This window comes from Lepisosteus platostomus, chromosome 12 (assembly GCF_059453375.1).
Source record: "Lepisosteus platostomus isolate fLepPlt1 chromosome 12, fLepPlt1.hap1, whole genome shotgun sequence".
Classification (NCBI taxonomy): domain Eukaryota; kingdom Metazoa; phylum Chordata; class Actinopteri; order Semionotiformes; family Lepisosteidae; genus Lepisosteus; species Lepisosteus platostomus.
The window spans coordinates 13,739,404-13,764,936 of NC_142622.1; the positions used below are offsets into that span (position 1 = coordinate 13,739,404).

At 36.1% G+C, this 25,533-nt stretch overlaps 1 protein-coding gene across 1 annotated transcript in view; it reads right to left on the reverse strand.

The window, feature by feature from the left end:
- Positions 1-1,259: 1,259 nt before the first annotated feature.
- Positions 1,260-25,533, reverse strand: part of LOC148651125 (uncharacterized) — a 43,972-nt gene continuing 19,698 nt past the window's right edge. The window contains exons 3-4 of the mRNA XM_088601027.1: positions 10,179-10,290; positions 1,260-1,711 (exon numbers count right to left, since the gene is read on the reverse strand). Coding sequence (XP_088457153.1) covers positions 1,561-1,711; positions 10,179-10,290 — 263 coding nt within the window. The 3' untranslated portion in view covers positions 1,260-1,560. The remainder of the gene's footprint in view (positions 1,712-10,178; positions 10,291-25,533) is intronic.

Genomic DNA, 25,533 nt, shown 5'->3' on the forward strand with positions numbered 1-25,533 from the left:
ATCAACAGGATTGATCAACAGGGAGTCCACTGTAAAAGCCATTGGACAGTAATGTACTTGGCCAGCTCTTGAAGCAATACAAGCAGAACAACCTTGATGCAAGTTTTACACCAGGCTGCATATGCTGTCTTGTGGAATTCTGTTCTATTCCTGTCATGGGGCTTGGACAGGCACGTATGAGGCAGTGGTCTCTGAGCTCTACATGCCATATGTCATATCAGAAATATTAAATATAAATATAAAATTAAGTGTTGCATGTCAGGCAGAAAGAATGTCACATTCTCATGCCACAAGATGCAGTACAAAATTCAAAAAATGCAGAATATAATAAAAATAATGGTGATTCCAAAAAATCATTTTTGATATCAGTGCTTTCAACCATGAAAACTACAGTACAGTACACGATAGGTATGAATTCAATTTGTAAGACACCAAAATGTAATTACACTGTATGATCTTCTTAGTGCTTTGTTGTCATATATTTCTACCTTTCTGTTCTTTTCATTTATTGATGATTCATGATGTCAACACATCAAACAAAAGCACAGAATCAATTAGAGGTCAAAGTACAGGATGTGACTTTTGTAGGTTTTCTCTTGCATTGAGAATAAATACAACAGATACACCTACAGTACATTCCAAACAGTGATTTGAGGAACTGTGAAATACAGTATGCAATACAGTATTTGAATACAAAGCTACAAATCTAAAGGAGTGGGGACTCTGAAGAGACAAACACTACTGCCATTTTTATATCTCAAGATATGCTCATAAAAAATACAATATATCAGCAGTTTTAGAAAGATAAATGAACTAGTATCTCATATCTTTTTATTTATATTTTCTGTACCTGATAGAACAAGTACAGTTACAAGTATAACTCCACGGGCAAAATTGTTGTTGAAAGGAAACTTTCTGTACACATAACCAGTTCATAAAGACAACAGTGACAGAAGGGAATATATTGAATATATATCTTTTGACTACTATAGATCATAGTAAGATCAGACTTCAAGTTAGGATTTTGTCTTGTGTGTTTAAAATCGGTTAGAACCAGTTATTTTAATGGAGAGAGCTAGCATTGAAGGGAGTACTCAAGATGAGGTGCTCACCTGATTTTGCTATTTTTGGTTGTTACGGAAGGGAAAACCAGCTGGGGGGAAGAACGGTTTGCTCTCCCTGTGAATGACCCACATGTAGGAGTATGATATGTTTCCCGGAGGTTAAAAGAAACTGTGTTTTAGATAATAGTGGTAGAACACTAGACAGGTAGAGTGTGAAGCTCTCCCTACAGTTATGCCAAGTCACCACAAAGGGAGCACCCCAAAGAATCAGTTTGCTCCACTGTTGCAGAAGCAAAGAATGAGTGGTTAGTTCTCCTTAATGTATAATCCACAGTTCTTGTTATGATGTAGACAAAATGAAAGAAAGTAATAAGATAAGATCACTTTATTGGCCAAATACAATTTCTTGCATTAGGAATTTGTCTTTTCGCATACCCCAGCTTGCTCACCATGAAACACACAGACAGGGAGAGAAGCTTGGGGTCAGAGCGCAGGGTCAGCCATTGCACCTGAAGCAGTTGGGGTTAAGGGCCTTGCTCAGGGGCCCAACAGAGTAGGATTCCTCTGCTGGCCACGGGATACGAACCGGCAACCGTCCAGTCAGACGCAGATCCTTAGCCACCGCTCCGCCCCTAAGTAGACTAAGTCTACAGGAAAACAACAGCAATCCAAAAGTTGGCTTTGGGCTTTATAGCATATTACTTCTACTACTACTGATAATAATGTCACAGCTAGATGGTGGTGGTCAACATCTTGTTAGTATCAATGTTTGCAGAAGCTTCAAAGATAGAACAGAATTGAGGTGTTTACTGAGTTGTATAGGGTCTGAGAAGCATTGATCAAAGGAATTGTCTGGTTTACCTTGGTTAATTAAGTCCTTGGTAAATCATTAAAAGTGATCAATCTAGTAACACAGGATACAAAAGAAGAGAGACAGTAGAGAGAACAGACAATGCCAGGTGGGAGGTCCTTGTGTATATCAATGTTTAAGATCATATTCAAGTTAAGTATTAATAGTTAATAATTCCATTCTGACGTTTTTAGGAAACTCTGATTTCCTGTATAAAGAATCTCTAGGTTAAAAACAGTCTCTCCTGGTTATTGGATGCATTTTTTTCATAGGGAGATACCCTGTAGGTTTTCAATTCATTTTGTAGCATCCAGATTTATAGAGAGGCAGATAAATGAGAAAGATTTATCTTTCTTGTTGGCCTGTGTAGAAGTTATTCCAATTTTTTAGGATTTGAATATTTGGTAGAAATCTGTTTTATTTTTTGGTTGCTCAGGATGTAGGCCTCTGAGACACCTTGTTTGTAAGTTGAATAACTTGTATGTAGTAACTTGTGTTGTGTGTATAGTGTGGGGTATTGTCAATATAGGCTGCCTTTATTACTCTTATTACTCAAAGCTTATTACTCAAGTGCCTCTAATCATACCAGCGAATTTGGGGGATTATTATTATTTTTTCCTGCTAACTGACTTTATTTAATTATCTCTTGCTGTCAGTTTGTAATACTACTACTACTACTACTACTACTACTAATAATAATAATAATTAGAACAATGGGTTACAGGTTAAGCTATTACAAAAGGTTACATAAGAAGGCAGGATAGTAGAGAAAAGTCAAGAGTGTTTTCTTGCTCAAAACCTATCTTTTAAAGTTTCACAGATCCCAGGAATATTCAATGTCAAGGCTTCAATATGGCGCTATATAAGCGTAAGCAATTATTATTATTATAATAATAATAATAATAATAATTGCTTACGCTTATATAGCGCTTTTCTTGACACTCCACTCAAAGCACTTTACAGGTAATAAACCACCACCACCAATGCGCAGCATCCACCTGGATGATGCGACAGCAGTCATAGTGCGCCAGAACACTCACCACACATCAGCTATCAGTGGGGAGGAGAGCAGAGTTATGAAGCTAATTCATAGATGATTGGTAAGGGCCAATGGGAAATTTGGCCAGGACGCCAGGGTTACACCCCTACTCTTTTCGAGAAACGCCCTGCGATTTTTAATGACCTTTAATGACCAGAGAGTCAGGACCTCGGTTTTACATCTCATCCAAAGGATGGCACCTGTTTACAGTATAGGGTCCCCATCACTATACTGGTGTATGAGGACTCACATGGACCACAGGGTGAGTGCCCCCTGCTGGCCCCACTAACACCTCTTCCAGCAGCAACGTTAGTTTTCACAGGAGGTCTCCCATCCAGGTACTGACAAGGCTCACACCTGCTTAGCTTCAGTGGGTTGCCAGTTGTGAGTTGCAGAGTGACGTGGCTGCTCGCTATGTACTGTTTCTGGCTAAGGAAAAGGATAATCCATATGAAATGGATTAATCCTGTTAATCTGTAAAAGTAAAAGAGATGACTACAAAGGAAATCTATGGCTTGTAAATCTTCTATTTTAAAATGAAGCAGTAGCCAAGGAGCAATCCTGGAAACCCGAACCGAGAAGGAATGGTTCCTAGAATTCAGCCTGTGGAAAGAAAGCCCAGTGTCAGTGCATGCAAAGAGTTGGGAAATGTGGTTATTGATCATTTTGGTGAGACAGAGATAAATTCTTAGAATGCGTAGAATGGTGTCATATGTGCTTAAGAACAGTGAGAGAGGCAAAATGAAATTTCCTCTAGCATGCTGTGATGTTCAGGGTATCACTGAAGTCTGCATGTGTGACTATGTCTAAACCATAGGATACTGTGCATGGAAGCAGCACATGCACAGGACTGCTGTAACAGGTATAAGTCTAGTGATGTGACAATATGCAAATTGCATGGTGACTCATAGCGGACTGATATTGTGTGATAACTGGAAAGTGTCAATGGTGTTCTCTTTTCTTTATGTTTTGTTTTCTTTCAGTCCCTCTATTCCAGGTCCAAGTTCACACCTAATGCATCATCCCCGACTGTATGGTAATTAATGAGTGCCTAGGCAAACGATTCTATCTGTGAAGACTGCTATTGCAATTTGCTAATTGTGTTAATTGAATATAGATGACAAGAACGCCTTACATAAGCACAGATGGTTTTTTAAGATGCATTTACTTAATAACTTCACTTGAGTAGTGATCCATGAGGAAGACCTTTATTGGGGTAAGACTGTTATTGTAAGTATAATTTTTTGCCCACTTTCCATTATGCAAAGTGGTCGTTGTCTAATGGTAGTCTGTCTTCCCTAGACATTTGAGCCATTTTAATTTTGTCTATGAATTTGCCTTATCAGTCTGTGTTTTATTATCACAATTGTTTATATTGTAACTCTTGTGAATTGTGACCAATTGCAATGATGTTTTATTTGGTTGTACTTCTGCACTTTTCCTGTTGAAAATTAACCTTCTAAGTTTGATTGCTGTTTCCAATAAATTTGGTGGCTCAGCTAATTAAAGAGACTTGTTCTTTAGGAGCTCCCAGCTAACAAAAATGAAAGGTTCAAGTCCTCTATAACACTAGATAGAGTAGATGGAATACACTTTCCATTTTTACTATTCAAATATGTAGTGTAACCACTACATCATGGAAGAAAGCTGTCAGCTAAAATGGCACAACATAGAAATTTGTGTAGGGAAAGGTAGGAATTTCTGGGCTATGAGTGAGTATAGGTTACCATGGCTCTCGTGCCTAAGATCAGTGGGGACTTACCAATGTTAAAAGCATTTATTCCAGGTTTGGGTCAGGGATATGCTTTAGGTTAAGGTAAGCATTAGTTTTGTGTTGCTAAAATCCAAATGATCTACAATCGCTGTTGGATAATATTACATTTTTGTCATACTATTAAGTGTTTAGAGAATGCCATTAGCAACCTTGATTCTAGACCATTTGATACTTTGCACCTTTCTTTATTTTATCACACTCTTCTGATACAGTATTGTCTGTATAGTGTTGTGCATAGGACAGGAAGCTAGTGACAATTCTTTTAATCTGTTTCATTGTTTGCATGTATTTTACACAATCACTAGTTCTGTTTTTGTGTTCTATATTAAATCTACATTGGCATTTTGATTTCCACCTTCCTTATTTTCTGTAAAGAAAAGGCTTTCAGCTCCTTTTTGGTTGACTGGATGTAAATGATTGAGTACAAACTCCCCCTAAGGACTCCCCTGAAACAAGATAATCTATAAAACAAGAGGTTTTTAATCCTGGTGAGTGAAACTTTTAATAAATAAATAAGCAAGGTCAAAAGGCATCATGACATTTTGCTGACATATATTTATTTGGAGCTTAATAATGGGAGAAGTCACAATCAAAACTGTTTTCCAATTGAACGCTTCCAGAATAGGAATTTGCAACCACAATTCCACAGTGCAATTCTCACATTGTTCCAAAATTATCTCTTCAGATGTTCTTTTTGAGTTTGGAACTGTCCCACTAAAGCAATTATATCCAAGATTTCCAAACTTTGTCTTGGGCTATTCACTTCCCATTATATACTACATTTTGAATACAACCTGCCACACTCTACAGCCATTTAAGTATCGCTTAAAGAGTTTTAAGATTTTATTTTTCACCTTATTTTATTTGCACTGAATATTCATATTTAAATAATAATTATTAAAATTCCAAGTAAGACTTTAAAAGAAAACATTTTTAACATAGATATAGAAAAAATAAATATAAGATAGATGAAAAAATTAATTAGATAACAAAAAAAAATGGTATAAGACAGCTACAAGACCTGCAAATGTCATTGGATGTACAGGGCAATTTAAAGAATAGAACAGACAACAAACATCATAAAATTATGCAGGAACAAAGTACAAACACCTAAAGCCGGCGTCATACTACATGACTCGACAGGACTTCAAGTCAGAGAGCATGTCAAATTTAACGACTGCAGTTGCTGAATCTCACTGCCTTTTCTGTCCTAGACGGTGTCAGATTATCCAACTTGGAATCTCAGGGGGTGACTAATTGCATGATTCCCTCAGGACTTTTCATCACGGTTCCAAATCTTGTATTGCGCCACAAATGTACCGCGAGGTCGCCTCATTTTGGCAGCCAATCAATGTGGAGAACACTGGAATAAGAGGAGAAGTACCTCACAAAAGTAAACAAACAACAAACATGAAACGACAAACACAAAACAACGAACAGATATCCATGCTGGCTCCAAAGTTTGACGAGCCTCCTCCTCCATTTGCATAGTCCAAAACACTCACTTTCCCTCTTTTCTTGCAGCCACATTGTATGCATTGTACTTCCAATTGAACTCTCATTGGCTGTTGACTGTCGCAGACTGTTACCACCCCAAGTGTCTAGGGGGTAAAGGGGTGTAACATTTAGGATAATTTTTGGATGCAGGTGGGTTCTGGTGAAGGACTTAGGAACTGTGATAACAAGGGTTGGTGCAAAAAGTGATTATTTTAAGGTGAATAAGTGACTGGTACAGAATAAAACACAATAGCACACAGGGGTAGAGAACTAGAATGGTGCCAAAGAAAAGAAAGGTGGCTAAGAAAGTGAGGGAAGTTGACCTAACTCCAAAAGAAAACCCGAAACACACAGTCTTCAGCATCTTCAAACACCCTAGCTAACCTTCACTGACTACCCAAAACCATACAAGAAAAACGGCACTCACCCATTCTAAACTAGTGTTACTAATACAAAAAATCAACTACGTGTGTAAAATGTACCCAACAACCTAAACTAACCCTATACACGACAGTTCACACAAATACACAAGGAAACTACAAATACAAACAAGAGTAGACACAAGTAACAGGGTACAAAAGAACGCAGAGGTTGATACAAGACGTTTGGGCAAGGTAATGGCTAAACAAGGATAAACACACAAACAAACGACAGTACACAGAGAACACAAACCACCAAAGCCAAAGCTATAAGGAGACACACACACGAAGCGAAACAAAGCCGAAGCCGAAGCAAAAACCAAAAAGCGAAGCGAAACCAAAGCTGAGCCCAGCAGGACCAAAGTCAAATGAAAAGGCCCCTTCATTCAGTATATTTATATACTAAATAAGCTGCTTTCTGATTGGCTGAGAAGCTGATTGATGATAATGTCATACAGAAACAATGATGTAATGATGGGCCGATGTGAATGGGAGAACAATCAAGGTCAAGAAGTGTGGAACATAGCATCAAAACACACATGGAACACACACTGGGACGTAACACAGACAAAAGAGCCCACCTCTACGACTTGCAACCCACAATGAGAAAATCAAACCAGTTTGTTTGTATCGTAGCGAGTCACACAGTGTCGTAGGGGCTGTTAAGAGCGCTCTGACTGAGTCACTGGGGGTGTCACTCTACAGAACTGATGGTAACAGGTACATGCTGCGACACTCTACAACTCGCTGTGATTTTCTTACCATTATGTAAATGAAGGCTATGACTGAAAATCCTAGGAAAAGTCGTGTCGTGTGACGCTGGCATAACTCCGCAGTTCAAGAGCCTCGATGAGACAAGATTTTGTTTTTATCCTGAATGTTTTATACAATAGGTATATTACTGTACGTTTTTAAATTGTTTCTTCTTTAGTGCCAGATCATGACATGTAACTTTGAGTTGTAAATATGATTATATAGAGGTATGTTTTTGTGAAATTTACTTTATCAAAGTGGCATTTAAATTTTTTTGTACAGCAGAAAATGGCAGAATTCTAAGTCACACACTAAAGATCTAAAGATTAACACTTTCTAAAGGTGTAGTGATAGCTGAAGGAAAAAGGTTGATTCTGTTAAGAAAATGGCATTAACAGTTTAAACCTTAGATTAAATTACTTTTATCTCACATCTTTTGGTTCGTTTGCTACAGTACTTAACTCAGCAGCATTTCATGGCTGAAAAGCACATCTGTATTCCCAAATCCACAATGTGTTACAAAACCCATAAACTAAATGAAAGGTAGATTAAAGTGTTTTATCCAAATAAAAACATTTAAATGGTCCCTTTCAGTAATTATTATAGCACGAAAACAACTGCTAAAATATATTTATATTAATGGTTGTGTTATTAAATAACTTTTTCATTTTAAAATAGTAAGAAGTCTCCACTGTCTCCATACACCAAAAACGAACATATATAGGTAATATAATGTAAGCATTACATTCATCAAGTGTGTTCTGTTATATGTAATATATTACAGATGAAACCTACTGCAACCCTTCCAACACTATCAGATTTTTAGATGTTGAATCACATGCTGTCCAATAAAAGTTTTGTTAAAACTGTACCGAATCCTATTATTATTTTACCAAGTTAGTGCATGCTTGAATTGAATGTTTTCAGTGGTTACTCAATTTTTGTATAAATGAACTTTAACGACTTCTGAAGCCTTGGCCTCTGAATAGTTTAAAAAGACACGACATTTAAGCAGCTTAATGTAACTTCAAAGCTTACAAGAGCTGTTTGTTTAATAAAGGCAGCAGCAATGTCTTTAGAGTAATCTCCCGTCTCGTCACATTTATTAATATTGCTCTGGGAAGCAAAGCTGTTTATGCAGTGCCTTCCTGACTAAGACCGTCAAATTGTAGTTTATCTTTGTGGATTGTATAGGCTTTGCATTAGAGGCACAATCAGCACAATCTGCCCCAGCATGGTAATGGAATAAAAAGAATTAAAGGATGATGTGTTGTCTTTGTATTTTCAATTTTACCTAGGTTGACAGGTTTGTATGAAGTAAAGGTGAACTAGGAGGCATAGAGATTAAGAAAAATCACCCCCCCACACACACACACTTACCTCCATCTCCACCAAATATTTTTTCTTCTCCTGAGTGCATTCTCATGACAGAGTGTCTAATTTAGTATGTCTACCAATGAGTGGTGAGTGACTGGCAGGCTGAGAAGCCCAAACAGACAGATGATGTGTGATTGCACTGAATTGGCGTTCTCTCTCATAATGAAAAGCAGTGTACTGAAACAAGCTAGTCACACATGGATCACACCCCGCCACGACAGGTCTCCCCCCCCCCCATCCCCCATCACCCCTTTCAGCATCCTCACACCAGATAAAGGAGAATGAGCAGGCAAGGTGTTGACTTGTTTCATTTAAAATAACACAAGTCAGCACTTTGAACGAGAACACAGCGATTCCGTTGTTTAATATTTAAGTGTAACTTAGAGAAGGCTGAATGGAGTTTAACAAATTATAGTAGAATATGCACCGCATACAGTATCTCACTGTAGAAAAGAGTCAATTATCTTGCGTATTTCTGTGTAAAAATGTATTTATTGAAAAGCTACAGCTAGTTCTATTACATTGTTGCTTTGAATACAAGTGGTCAACATCAACCTATTTTATGGCCATGGCATTTCATAAATACATATATTGTGTGATATACTTTAGTCGGGTGCTTGTACTATTGAGTAATACCATAATGAAACTGAATTCCATTTGCATCTCTAGTTTTGGTTTATTTTTTCTTGTGTTGCCTTGAAATAAAAAGAAATGCTTACACTTGGCAAGAATTCAGAAAACAAATTTCTAAATAGCCAGGTGAGCTTTCTATAATGGCAATTGGGAATTAATAATTTATCGGTTGGAAGTCTGCATGAAAGCTTTTAGTGTTTGAGGGAGAGATTATCATAACAGTGGGGATCCAAAAGAGATTGCATTTGTTATTAGCTCACATTGCCTTTAAAAAAATTCTCAAAACCTGGGACTATTTTTTTACTCAAGATGAAATAAGCTTTCACATTTAGTAAGGATAGAATTTACCCTTGACTTAATTATGTGCTCTATTTAAATTTTATTACTACTCTACAGGGGAATATAAACATCTGACTGAGGAAGGGTTTGTAGATTTAACAGAATAATGGTGCTAGTGTCAACTAATTTTAGTTGACTTAAGAATTTGGATTTATTTTTGCATACTTTACCATCACATGTGTAAAAAGACATCTACCACTAAGTGCGCATAATTGCCAAGTGAAAAATTAGAATTCTCCAAATTAGTAGCACATATGTATTATAATTCCTCAAGGACTATGCATCCTGCATTAAAAACTGCTGAGTTGAGCAAGTATTTTCGAAAGGTGTAAGACAAGAACAAAGCAGTCTAGTACCTTGTATATGTATTTATTTTTGTTGTTTGAGTGGAGTAATTGGCATTCCCATATTCATGAAGAAATTCACCCCTTACCCACACAACATTGGAGCTGGTTCAAGGATGTCAGAATGAAGGATGCAGCAGTCTTTGTCAGTATTGTCACCTGGCATCACATCATCAATGAAAGTTTTCTCCACTCCAAGATCTGGAAACAATCGAGACACTAGTCACTATAACTTAAACATTGACAATACCACTGAAAGAAAAAATAAGAACTGTAGCTATTGGAGATTATTCTCAGAAATCAGTAAACAACAATAACAACAGCTTTCTCTCTGCTGGGTAACTAACTTAATCATAGTATGGACAATTATGCAGTAACTTTGTTTTATAGAAATGCATTTTACCAAACATGAATAAGATACAAGATAAAAAATCCAAGTAGCAAAAAAAAGAAAAAACTCAAAATACATTATACAATAAAAAATAGCATCTGCTACTGTATTTGATCTTAGAAAATAGCTACTTTTTTACATAATATTTGATGGTATGCAATAACCTGTACTTGAAAGCATTTTTTTTGTTTCTTGCGGGTCCCTTCATGGGCAGGTGAAGACTATGGGGCTGTTCATGCTTGGGCAAAGGAATCTGGCATAACCAGCAAAATGCCAATACATTGCCCACAGTATGTAAAGGTGAGCAAACTCTAACCTAAGAACACAACACATGACTGAGGACAGGGTATACTAAATAAGACTTCAGCTTTCTCAACCTCTGGAAGCCTTTCTACAACAAGGGCTATCTGTTCAGAAGTGAAAGATTACATTTTGATGTAAAGAGTATAATTCTAGGCAGAAAAAAATCAAGAACACTTAGAATAAAAAAAGCAAAAAAAAGTGTGGAGTGTTACATGCATGTAGGAAACAGAAACAGTAGAAAGGAGCATATTTATCATCTGTCATTTATCCTTATCTATCTTTTTCCATATTATTTTTATCTAAATACTGTATTTTGAGATGTGCATTCACACATCTTATGAAAGCAAGCTTATAGATTGCTTATATAAATTAAACTTCATTGTTTTGTGTAATAGAAAGTAATGTAAATCTTTAATTGATTTTGGCTAAAAATACAAATATATGGCTTTAAAATTATACATTTATAGGTTACCAAATAATCAAAATAATATATGAAAAGAAATATAGATGATTAGGACTGATTGTGATGAAGGTTGTGTCAGTGTAAGACAACCAAAAGGATTTTCTAAATATTAACTTCACTATAGTCTTAACAGTTCAGTCCAATGCAATAAGTACTGTAAGTTATATAGTTATCTATCTTTGTATTTAACATTTTCATTCATTTTAGAACTCAAAAGGACTTAAAGTTCATCCTGATTCTGTTAATGAAATGCAGTCACACTGTAGCAACTTTCCGAGATGGATTTTTACCCTGTATGCATCATTTCTGCTTACCTGGCTTACGTTTCAGCTTTTTTTTTTTCAAGCAAAGGGTAAAGTTCAGGGAGTAGCTTTCCCAAATGCCACCTTCTCATCTGCAGCTCCCATGTGCCATGGATACAGACTTGCATGTATGGTTGAGTAAAATTACTGTGCTTTCATATCGCCTTAATGGCTTTGTAAGGTCCCTGATTGTAAAAACAAGTGTAAACAGTATACTTTGTCTTTTATGGAGTACACTGTAAACGTTTTCAGGATTCTGGAAGGTTTACTAGTAATGAAAATAAATTAATTAGTTGTTGAAGGTATGGGGGGAGCTTTGGGTGCTTAATCTGTCACCCTTCTTAATTTCAGGCCTGTCCTGTGTTATCAGCAGTTGCTGAGTTACCCTTTTCTCTCTTTTAAACATTAATTCAGAAGGTTTTTTTCCACTATTTGACATGCTACTTTACTCCTTGGCTTGGTAATTGCTTTGGGCTTTCCACGTTAAAGTTTTCTTTTATGTTACCACAATTACTCTCTCAGTGGATATGTAATGTTTTTGTTTCCGACGAAACCTGCTTCCAGGTCAATGTTATCTTCACTTTCCTGAAGTGTGGCAGAGATATGTAACAGATGTAGTATTTTTGGAAGAGTAAAACATTTTGTGTTCTCTTCAAAGAGGGAAAAAATAAAGTACGTCAGTGATAATTTTGAGAAATACTTGAGAGGGAAGGATGAAGATAGGATTATCTGTGAGTGATGGGCTCCTATGGTTTCCGTGAGTAAATTTATGTGCACATACCACACATTAATTGTTAAAGTTCAGCTTTTCTGTCCAAGACAAATATCAACACATTGCAGTCTGACACTCAGATTTTTCAAACCATTCAGAAGCTCTAAACAGAAAGTGAATGCTTGAGAAACAAAAGCTGCTTTTCTTCTCTCTTAGTTCATGATCTTGTTGCTTATATAGTTTTGCTAGAATCACCAGATGTTTTTTCACTAAACATATCTCTTTCTGGAGAGCAATTTGAAATCTTGTATAGTTGTAGTTATTTTTATTTTTATAATTATTTTTATATTTTTATTATTGTATGTATAATTATGTATAGATTTTTAATATTTAGTTCTGTGTTTTAACTTTACGTTTTCTTTAGTTTTTATATCTGAAAATAGGAATAGTTTATTGTTGGATCCTCTCATACGAACATTTTGAAGTTACTGTATACTGATGACAAAAATAACTAAATAAAACCAAAAAGAGATTTAACTATTCAAGGTAAAGGATGTGCAGTTTAACTCGAATCATTCTGTATCACTGTTACAAAACAATATAAATACAATGTGTTTGAGAATACAGTATTTAATACTTAATACTATGACTTAAAAAATAAGATAAAAAATGTTATTTTATGTAGTAATATAACATTTTTAGTATTTTTTATTGTTTGAACAAACTACCATTGGCTTATTAAATACATAAAATTGACATTTTGTATAAAAAATTCTTCTTTTAATTTGACCCCAAAGTAAACAATTGGCTCTGCTTAAGGCAATGTAGAGGTAAGGTAAATAATTTTATAATGTTATAACATACAGCTTTTCATACCTAGAAAACAAAAATACCTTTGTATTCTCACGCCAGCTTTCAATCTGTACAATAAATTGTTCACAGGAGAAGGCTTCTATCCATTGGCTAAATCACTTCACAATTAAATTGTTAGGCTGCTGTGGTGTTGTGAAACCGAAGATGCAATCTTGCACCATTATAAATTGGTACTTTATCGCCTAGTAAGAAGTAAAGTCTTGATAGATCACTCTGCTTAGACCTGTGCAGAAAGATTAGTAGAGGTCTCAGATGCTGCATGGGGTGACTTACCAAGTTTCTGTTGATACAGGAAGCTGAAAGCCATTATGCTATTGATCATTGATCACTGATGACAAAAATTCCATCTCTCTAGATGTTAAGTTCTAAAGACTGTTTTCTCATGTTTTAAGACAGTGGTAAGCTGCAGTATGTTTTGCAGAGTTTAGGAAATATGCTCCATGGTACCTCTGTGATACTCCCTTAAGACAGTAGCATAAAACCTTCTTGTTATTCAGTGACTGAAACTATCAAATTACATGCAATTCCACAATAAACATTATGGAAATGACATTTTAAAATGATGTTATTTAACCACCTGTGGTTTTTGTGTCTGAAAAAGATTATGGATGGTAAAATTCTTCTCCTTTTGACTATATTTTTCAGTTTTGTTAACGGGATGTAAGTATTCATTTACTGTAGGGTACTGCTGTCTTTACCTAGAGTTATTTGTTCTTGCTGGAATAATTATTTTTTCTATTTATACTACCATTTCAAAATTGACAATTATTAATCATCATCTTACCTTTATTGTTACTACTACAGCACAGGAGGTTTGTGAACTGATCACTTTCTCTATATACTGTATCTTCCTTATGGAAAACTGTCTTTCTGCTGTTATCTGTAAATTGTATATGTTATATATAGTAGATTATTGTATCTAACACATTAGAAAATATTAGAAATGTAACCAATAACAAAGTGAATCTAAAATGTAGAACATAAAACATAAACTTAGAAAACACAAAGGTGATCAGAAAAGGTCAATCAAAACTCTATATTTTGGAATTTGTATACTTCATTTTTTTTTAGAGAATCTAATTCCTGTAAACAAAAACATGCCAGAACATTACTTTTTCACTTTTCACTTCCTAAACCTTGTGTTTCTTCAATGTTTGGGGTCTTTCGAGAGGGGATCAAAGTTTTGATGTCATATACTGTACATTTGTAACATAACCCAGAACATAAGAAAGGTTTCAAATGAGAGAAGGCCATTCAGCCAATCTACATTGTTTCTACAATTTATTTAGTTGTTAATAAGAAGAAATTGTAAACCATCTAATATTTAACCAGCTTTTGGTTCTGGAATGTCTATAAGTAATTGCATTAATATATTGCTATAAGGTAATGATGGCAAATCAACCATTTTTAATTGTTGACACAAGATTAGCTAATTTTATGTATGTGGCTGAATAGAGGTAGAACTGCATGTTCCAACGTTCAGATCAGCTAACACTGTTTTCCACACACTGTTTAGCAAAATCTGTGCCATACAGTGCAGTGTGGCCTATAGCATGAAGTACAGTATTTGGAATCCAAGAGTAATACTTGCCAATTGTGAACAGGATTTCCTAGTGATTATGTAAACTTGGCTGTCTTGCTTTTCTGGGTGGGTGCTGAGCTAGACATTATCTGTTGGGCTTATGTATATTGTCCATTTGGTACTATAAATGTGCTAGTAGATTTTTGCAAACACGAGCGACAGCTCAGCAAAGTATAGAAATTACAGAATACATTAATCCATTGTCTCCATCTCTTTAAAGTCATTGTTACAATGTGTTACATTGTTACAATGAGTGGGGGCTGATGAATGAAGGTTTTACAATGTGGACATAAAAAGTACAAAACCATCAAAGATTATTAATACAAAACATTATTTTACTTGAATAAACCTATATATATTACATGCATTGTATATTTTAAACAACTTTCTTAGATTTTAAAATACGCTGCTGGGCATCATACTGTGGACGATAGGTGCTTAGTCACCTGTGGTTGTAAAACTGCCATAAGCACAAAATAAGATAAGATCACTTTATTGGCCATATACAATTTCTTATATTAGGAATTTGTCTTTTCACATACCCCAACTTGCTCTCCATGAGACACACAGACAAGGAGAGAAGCTTGGGGTCAGAGTGCAGGGTCAGCCTTTTATACAGCCCCCCTGGGGCAGTTGGGGTTAAAGGCCTTGCTCAGGGGCGCAACGGAGTAGGATACCTCTGCTGGCCACGGGATATGAACTGGCAACCTTCCAGTCACAGGCGCAGATCCTAAGCCACAGAGCCACCACACCGCTTGCACTCCAAAATACAAATGGTCCTCATTCTTTCTTGCTCTCCAGCTAAGAGAAAACTGAATGATTTTAATTCTCCTGAACTGACTAACATGTTGTAGCTGCTCTGCTGGAGCCTTCAAAAGGAGCAGCAGGTGCAGCTTGTGAAAACTGAGATTGTGGCTCTTTGCTCACAGATTGCTGCAATAACTGAGAGCTCAAATGGTCAGATGTCAGCATTCTAGCAGTTGATCTCAAAACTGGGCTTTGTCTTTATCACTATTTGCAATCCAAATCTTGCACAGCATGGCTTAAGCATGTTACAAGCTTACAGGATATATAGAGACCACTCTTCTGGAGAAGTATTTAGAGAGATTTCTAAATACTAAAGCTAAATTGTAACAAGACTGAGGTAATGCTCATAGACTCCAAACAACAGTTTCACAAACCAGCAGCAACCTTAGTTTTTCCCAGGAGGTCTCCCATCCAGGTACAGACCAGGCTCATACCTACTTAGTTCAGTGGGCTGCCAAAGGGCCTAGCTTCACAATATCTTAAAAATTTAGAGAATGAGAATAACCCAGTTCCTTACCTAGATTTACGGATTCTGACCTTCATATTTAGCCAAAGACAAGGTTCACACAATGAATAATCATGCTTTCTTGTGTATAACACCTTGCCTATACAGTAGAACACATTTTCCAAACCTATTTTTAAAAACATATGTTAAGACCTATTTGTTTACTAAAGCTATACTTTGCTCTTGGCTTTATGTAATTGATTACTTGTGTTTTTTTTGTTTATGTTGTACATTACCTTGCAACGCTTTGAGGCTCTAAAGAATTTCTCAAAACTTCATATTTTTTAATTATTTTTGTTCCAACTCCTCTGGTACACCAATAGATGGGTCCTTTTGAAAAAATGCAGGCAACCTGGCCCTCAATCGAGGGATCTGTGCTATGTTTTTATGCAGATAACAGCTCTGCAACAGCTCAGAAGAGTCACCTGTGCAAGAGTGAAGAGATCACTGAGAGAGGTGGACATCCATTCTTTAGTACTATACCCTGCAGTGCTTCAAGTCATCCATGCTGGCATATAGCTTCTGTTTACCTCAGCAGCAGAGTTCATCAGATCTGAAGGGATGGCTTCATCCATCAACTCAGATGGAGTAGAAAAAAAGGAAATACTGCACTTTCTATTTCAAGGACATTTGTATTTTTGTTTCATTTAATTTTGGTTACTGTGTACTACCAGGTTTATATATCTATGCACCAAGTGCAGAATCTGTTGGACTTTGGTAGCTAAACTAAGGAATGGGATTCCTCTCTTTCTCTACTTCAATACAACACATTAGCAGCTGTTACTATTTGGAGATGGGTATTTGAATATTTTAAATGAGGAAATAGAGAATATAAATTTCTTTCCAAAAATCATTCAAATCATTGAACCATTCATCTGATTTTTTCTTCTTCACAGATTGTGCTTAATATCTTGGTAACTGTCTGATACAAAGCTACTGCCTTGTCTTTTTGAGTATGCTTTGTTCAGAAAGCATTGTGGGCATCTTTTTACACATTTTGAAAACTCCTAGCTACTGTATGGTTAGGTTTTGCCTACAGGATTCTTTGTTTTTATCTACTATTCTGTTCTGTTACTAAGCTTGGACCTTGACCTGCTCTATTCTTCTGAGAAACATAAACACATAAAGAATGGATTATAAAGATGGTTACCCTGGCTTTCTATACCCACTATCAAAATACCACCCAAATAGCTATTAATTCCATGCTGAAAACAATAAATAAAACAGTGTTGCTGTAACCTCTACTTGTTCCTTTACGTTTTCCACTGTTTTTAATAAATGCTGTAAATGACACATTGTTAATCTTTTCATCTGTTTTGATCTTCAACGAGCAAATGTGAAGGATGGCCCTTCTTGAGCAGCATTTGAATGTCTAAATGTTCAGAAAAAGGCATATGAAAAATGTTGTTTTCCAAAACAAAGATGGCATTTAATTTTGTTTAATTTGATAGTTGAAAACCTGTTTCTTTTCCATGCAGATAATGTTTAATTATCCCTCAGTTAATTGTTTGTTTTACATAAAGTTATTGTCAGACCCCTTAATTTCTATCCCTGTAGATGTGTACATATCTTTTGTGTATCCTAATGCCACTCACATATAATATGAATGGGAACTCAGCTTCACTTTCTCAGTTATCAAAAGAATGCATCCTGTTATCCTCTTCAACAAAATGATTATTTAAGTACCTGGCAAATTCACATATCCATTGAAGAGGATTTTGTAATTCTTATATTGGATTTTTTTTTCATAAAAAATAATTCTAAAAGTACAGGAAGGATTATATAATCAAAATTGTAAGATAATTATATTTGAAAAACTGTATGACTACAAAAAGTATGTATTTAATTTTAAGTATAGAGTTGTAATATTTATTTATTTTAAATGAGGTATTTTATCTGCTAGCCATCAACTTTGTATGCCTTAGTTCAATTTGTTTTGGGCCTCCATTGTTGACAGCGAGTATGATTAAAAAAAAGCCTTTTTGCTTGTTGGCTTTCAGGTGTCCTTATTCCTCAAAGCAGTTACAGCAATACACTATCATGTTATTCCCTATTGGCTTATTATCATCAAATTTGCAATTCAAATGTGTTTGAAGACTTCTGAAATTTTTAAGCACACTGAAGAGAGTTGAGGTTAATGATCATCTAGAGGTTCACATGTGACTTAAACTGTGTTCTCCATTTAATACAAATTGCAAATAAGCCTTTCCTTTTAGTCTAAATGTCAGCTTTTAAAGTGCACTTTGTTGGAAAGTTCTGTCAGTTATTCATAAATGATAGAAAAAAATAAGATATTTGAAAAAGACAAAAAAAAAGAAACTGACATTTTCTCCCTGTTAAAAAAAGCATTTCATTTTACAATAGTCCCAATTGGAATCTTTCCTAAAATCTTAATTGGAAAGTAAAAGGCCTCAAGGGCTGTAGTGGGCCCAAGTTGCCTAGCAACCCTCAGCAGGTAATAGGGATTCATGTGCAGCTGTCCTGAATCTTTACTAAGAATACCCTTACTACTATTTGCATTAATCTTCAGCTAAATTTCCAAAATGGAGCTAGACCTTTAGTCTGTAGTTCATATATGGTAGAGCAAATATTGTCCCAAAATTAATTGTATTAAGAAAAAAATGTTTAATTAAGATACATATTTAAGAAAGTACTAATAAGATATGTATGTAAGTACTTCACTAGTCTTTAAATAATGTGCTGTCTATGCTCAAATATTTTGGTCACACATCTGTTGCAGTGGTAACGCATCAGTACTTCCCCACCTCATTTTTTTCAGCAGTATGACAGGTTTCAAGAATATTACTTTATTACTGTGACATCCATCCATCCATTTTCTAAGTGCTTTATCCATTTTAGGGTAGTGGGGAAGCTGGAGCACGGCAAGCAATGGGCACAAGGCAGGGTACACCCTGGACAGAATGCCAGTCCATTGCAAGGCACACATAGACACAGACATACACAAAGTCACACCAGGATCAATTTTCCTTGAGGCCAATTAACATACTGTACCAGTATGTCTTTGAACTGTTGGACAAAACCAGAGCACTCGGAGGAGGTCCATGCAAACACAAGAAGAGAAAATACAAACTCCATGCACGTTGCACCCCAGGTCCAGAATTGGTCCCAGGGCCCCAGCACTGCAAAATAGTAATGCTAACCACTGGACAACTGTGCTGACCTACTACACTTTTTGTTAAGAGTAAAGCATGTACATAATATAAACAAACAATAGTTATATGCAAGTTATTATAATTACCTTCCAATAGACTTTTACTTTTGCATATTTAAATTGGTAAGTAATGCACTTGTCAACAAAATTGTTTGTTTCCAGGAAAAAAAGAGTGCACACAACATCTTCATGTGAGTAGGTACATTAACACCAGTGTCCTGGCTAAATTCTAAGTTAGTAGTCTGGTCTGGCAAGAGGATGTTAGGACAGCCTTCTGAATAGAGCTGAAGCCAGACTCCCACTACAAGAGACAGTGCTTTTATTTCCTTCAAAAACCACCCTCTATTCTATTCTATACAGATCACTAACCATATGACCAAAGCGTAAGGCAGCTACAATACTTTTACACTCAATTTCCAATAAGCCTAGTTTCTGAACACTAGATGGACAATAATTGCATAATATCATTGCAGTTGCAATTAAATTGTTTCACGAGTTCTAAATTGTTATAATATGACCCAAACCTTACGAATGATGAGGACATGACAAAATGCAGAAAGGAACCCTCATTATTGAAAAAGTGAAGGTCATTTGACCAACACAATGTGGCTTTTGATTGAGATAAAAGCATTATATAATTAAGCTTTAAAGCTCATCTGGGACTATGACTTTTTAAGCGAGTCCAAAGTAATTATCTCTTTTCTGTCCTGAAATAACAAGAGTAGAGAAGGACAAGTGAAAAAAGACACTTTATCACCTGTCACAAGGACTGCTACCTTGTCTGCTCAGTGACTGATTGGTTATATCAGATAATGGGTTTTGCATGACCAGTTTCAGGCCAGTGCATGTGGGTTAGATATTGAGAAATGCTTCATTTTTATTTCACACAAACACCCACACCCACACCTCTGGTATGATGGACAGCAGAAAATGCACATTTACTGTACTTCTGTTTCTCCTGTCTTGTGCACTATATGTTGTTAAATGCAGATAATCCAAAAATCCAAGATGTTAAGGTAAAGTATTTACAGCATAAGGGTAGAGGATCTTGCCAGCTTGCTCACAACAAAACAACGTAGATTAGGGCTATTTCCAGTCTGCTCCATTCCATAATTTTGCAACAACTGTCTCCTTAATTATTTAATTAATGGCAGACAATAAGCAGCAGGATCAGTGTAAGAAATAAGGGACTGGTCCTATCAAAATTCTAAAAATGTGTGTATTGGAAGGGCACAAACTGAGTAACACTCATTTAGAAGGGCATCTTTTATAATCTTGTATTTTTCTTGATGTCCATCCACTTTGGAATACAATTGTTTCTTTATATCTCAGCACACAGCAATGAATCCTGTACTGCAGAGGAAAAATGTGAACCTATTAGAGCCATTCATCTTTTGCTACACTGCCCTAGAGGAGAGTTTGCACTGATTGGAAGAATGACACATCTCTCACTGACATTTCTCCAAGCATGCTGGTGCCCGTGAAGTACTCGTAGAGTGACTATTCCCTAGGGAGCTGAGAAAGCCTTATGAATCCTAAAACTACTCTCAGTGGTGCTCTGCTAATTATATGAAAGTTATTGGAGAATTCCAGTTACAGCTAGCTCGTTATATGACTGAGACTTTCATCTGTGACATCTGTTGTAGCAACACTCTGTGACTTGGTGAGCCACTCAGGAACCCCATTTTCTAATATTCTTGCTTATGAAAAAGAATCCCCAAAATAACTGGTAAATCAGGTACTAATCATCTAAAACCATGTCTCTTAGTAGGGAATAGCAACACTTCAGCATACTTAATAGGGAATAGCAACACTTCAGCATAACCAGAAAGGCTGGCCTTTTAATTGAATTACTTTGTGCTATCAAGTTTGCATTCTGATATTCCCAGCATGTTTGCACTCTGTTACATAGGAAATAGCTAATTCATAAAATTTAAATCCCCTTTTTGTCCTTCTCTGTAGTGAGAAACTGGTAGAGTTTAGAGTTGAGAGATCTAATGAGGTTAGTTATGAAGGGAAGATGATGTGGAGCTGTCAGCCGTAGAAATTCCTTAGCCTCTATGATGTTGTTGTCGGAAAGGATAATATGTTTTTTGAGGGAGATGTGACTGCGTCGGTGCCACCACATACTCCAACGATCAGCTTGAGTTCTTCCTGCACCATTTCACCAACTTCCACCCGTCCCTCAAATATACGGTTAACATATCTTCCACTACTCTTCCATTTCTAGACATCAACTTCTCCATCAACTACCCCCGACTGTCCACTTCCGTTTATTACAAACCCACGGATTCACACAGCTACCTCCTGTACAGCTCATTTCACCCCAATCACACTAAAAACTCTCTTCCTTTTTCACAGTTCCTTAGGCTACAACGATTATGCAGCGACGACATCGACTTCGAGAACCGAGCCCTCGAAATGTACTCCTTTTTCATCAACAGAGGATACCCCAGCAGTGTGATTGACAGGGCCCTTGCCCAAGCCAAAAACACCCCCCGGACCATCAACCTGATCAGGAACTCCCGCCGTAACAACTGCATTCCTTTGGTGGGTCCTTACCACCCTAACACACTTCCTATCCCCAGGACCATTAACCACAACTTTTCCATCCTACAGGATGATCCCTCCATTTGGGCCCTCTTTTCTGATCGCCCTATCATCTCATATTGCCGACCACCTAATCTGCATAACCTCCTTGTTCACAGCTCCCTTGACTACCCTCAACAACCATCCACACCAGGCACTTTCCCTTGCAACAGAGCTCGCTGTATCACCTGCAAGTACACATCCACCACCACACTCATTCAAGGCCCCTCAGGACAATTCCGGATCACCCAGACAGCATCTTGTACCTCCAGCAACCTTATTTACTGTATCTCTTGCAGTAAATGCCCAGCCATCTACATTGGAGAAAAAGGAAGGAGACTCAGAGACCGCTTCAGAGAACACGTCAGGGCTGTGAAGATTAAAGATCTCTCCAAGCCCATTGTTTCTCATTTCACCTCTGACGGCCACGACCACTCTAATCTCTCCGTCTGTGTTCTCAAAGACGGTTTTCCGAACTCATACATCAGAAAGACCACCGAAAACAAAATTATTCTGCAGCTAGGATCACACATTCTCCCTTTCTTAACGACAGACTACTGTTCTTTTAAATTTTCTCCATTCATTGGAAGTTTCATTTCACACCTCTCTGCACCCATTCTGACTTCACACCTCTTGATTGGCCTCTCTTTCAGTCCCCTGCTCCCGCCTCTCACTCCTCCTCCCTCCCAACCTTTGTTCCCCCGCTACTTTACCTTTGCCTACTGCCCTGTCTCTCTCACACCTGAAGAAGGCTCCACGGCTGAAACGTTGTGTTCTCTTTCTTCTTTTCTTCAGCATGGAATAAATCTATTACTTGTTCCTTTATTCTAATATATGTTAATTTGAACTTTGCAGGTATTCATGGGAAATGTAGTTAAAAAGCGCACATCAAAATGTTACCAAAATAACCACAGCAAAGTGGCCAAGATAAAGTATTAGATGCAGAAATGATAAAGAAGGTAAAATACTGTTATGTACTTACTGTTGTTTGTTTTCAGCTACCACTACCAGCTATATAAGTACAGGATTATATTAATATTAATACATTAATATAGTTAATAGCATTTGGAAACATTATTATATTTGTTTTATTATTTTTGATATTTTTATTTTCAGCTACCAAAAGTTCCTTTTAATTACTGTACATGATTCCACATGATTTAAAATAGTAAGCTTCCAATGCAAAAATATTACAATACTAAACTTTGAAGTACCATATAGTACATAATAGTCTAATGCGAGAGCTTGCAATGTAAGGGATCCAAACACTTTACATTTTAAAACTGTAGCTAGGCTATGTATTTTATTGATTATATTTTCAAGAAATATGATTATAACAAAAAAACTAATTAAATGAACCTACTGTATCGTTTCACTAATATTTAACGCAAGACAAATACCACCTATTGATCTTCTTTGAGCAGAGAAGGGCTCAATTCGGTATGCTGGAAAAGACTGTAGTACACCACAGTTTGCTGACTTGAATTTTGATGTGCATTTTAAATGGCTGCAACTGCAGAGAGACTGAGCAATTTGTCCATAAGTACAATTTGTTCGATATTTTTGTTCAAAACTAATGACATTACCAAACAACTTAATTATGCTTTTATGTGGCATACTGTACATAAATATTTTGCAACAACATAAAAACATTTAATCAAAAATTACTTTTGTTGCCTAACATCTATATATGTAACAGTTTTGGGACTTAACGAGTGTTAACTATATTTGATTAAGTTAAAGGATGATGTGTTGAGATTGGGTTAATTTATGTCAATTGAGAATAAAATATTTAATATTATGTACATAGAAATTTAAAACTTCCAGTGAGGTGCATGACTGAATTGTGTGAGTGACACATTATAGTTTATTCCAATGGCATTAAAAAATAGTTAGGAGAAGAGCATATTAAAATAACTGAACTCTTGGAAGATTAAAGTGTTAACTTCATAGCTAGTTAAGCAGCAGTGATATTATCCTTTTTTTTGGAAGAGACGTAGTGGTTAGACAGATGGACGGTTAGATAAACTGAATTCTCATAACAAACCACTGTAACCTCAGCAAGGCTGAAGGCAAATATTCAAGATTCTTACAGCTGATAAGTAACATTTGGGCATGTTTTCATGAAAGTCAACAGAGATAACCTAACAGAAAAGTACTATTTAAGTCAGGGAAATAAACGGCTTTTTTTTTTGCAAAATACGTTTGAGCACCTAGAAACAATTACTGAACAGATGTAGTTTCATATAATGTGTATAAATGGCGTTTTAATTTTTCATCTTTTACTTGTCTTGACCATTTACACATTATACTTGTATTTCTATGATAATGTACATTATTGTCTTAGGAATTTCTTACTCTAATCACTAAAATTCCATGGTGATCTAAAATATTTTAACATTTTTTTAAGCTCATTACCAGTGTTGACACATTTACGTTGTACTACATTGCAGTAAAACAGTAGCCATTTAGTTACTATGCATGTTCAGGTACAGTAGGAACAAATAATGTTAATGACTAGGGATACCTTACAATGAGTCAATTAGATTTGATTGGTAAATAATTTGAATAAGCACCTTTGGTATACCTTAATAAATGTGGTATTAAAGTATCTTTACCTAGAATGAGTTCCTGTTCCTTTATGTTTATGCTTCTGCAGCTTGATCAATATTTCAATTATCCACACAGTTTCTATTCGTCCTTTATTTTAAATGTTTCAGAGACTACAGAGCACCATCATGGAGGCAACAATTGTGATAGGATCCCATAACAGAGCTTTTGAGGAACCTGCTTTTAAGAAAATGTATTAATTAATATTTTGGTATGTAATTAAGTAAGATTACAATATCTGCATTTGTTGATCCCTGGAGATTCTTTTATTATTCTACTGAAATATATTTTCACATTACTTAGAACACTTAGTCTAAATATCTTAATACAGCCATATTAAATTGAAGATTACTTTTTTCTGTCTGCATATGTTCCAGATGATGATTTTAAAGTGTAAAATAACGTTGGTTATAATGGTTATGGTTATACCAACCACCCCAAAAAAACGTAACCTGGGACTTGGATTAGCTGTAGGATTATAAGTTTTAGGGCTCTTCTAGACTTTGCTCTGTTATCAATGTGGTACTTAGTATCATACTTTGGATGTAATACATCCAGCCTCTTGCAGTTTTTCAACCTGGCACCACAACATATTATTCTTACACATTCAGTACACTGCTGCAATTTTTTCAAACTTTTACTTGGTTTCAGGTTTTCATTTTATCACCCCTCCTCTTTCTTTCAAAAGCCCTTGACATCTGGAGAAAATTTCAACTTGCCCTCACCCTGTGAAATGAAATCTGCAAGTTTTTTCCGTCTTTTTTAAGAAGAGGAGGGATCAGTCAGTGAGAGACACAATTAGCTTTTATCTGACAGACCCATGACGGCATTCAGACCTCCCTGCCAAAGGCCTTGCAAGGGGCCTTTTGATTTGCTTGAAAGGTTTGTCCCAAGCACTTCAGGTTGGAGAGGCCTTTCTTACTTTGGAATAAAATCAGACAGAATAACTGTTCTGTTTGCTAAATTCCACTCTGAAGCTTATGGCGTTTTTTTTCCCCTCTTCCTTTAAAATAGCTCATTGGATATACAAGGAAATGTAGAGGAATTCCTAGTTCAAATGAAGTTCGGCATCAAACATGATGAATGTCACAAAAACAAGAACGTTCTACAACTGGTAAATAAGTATTATTTTTTC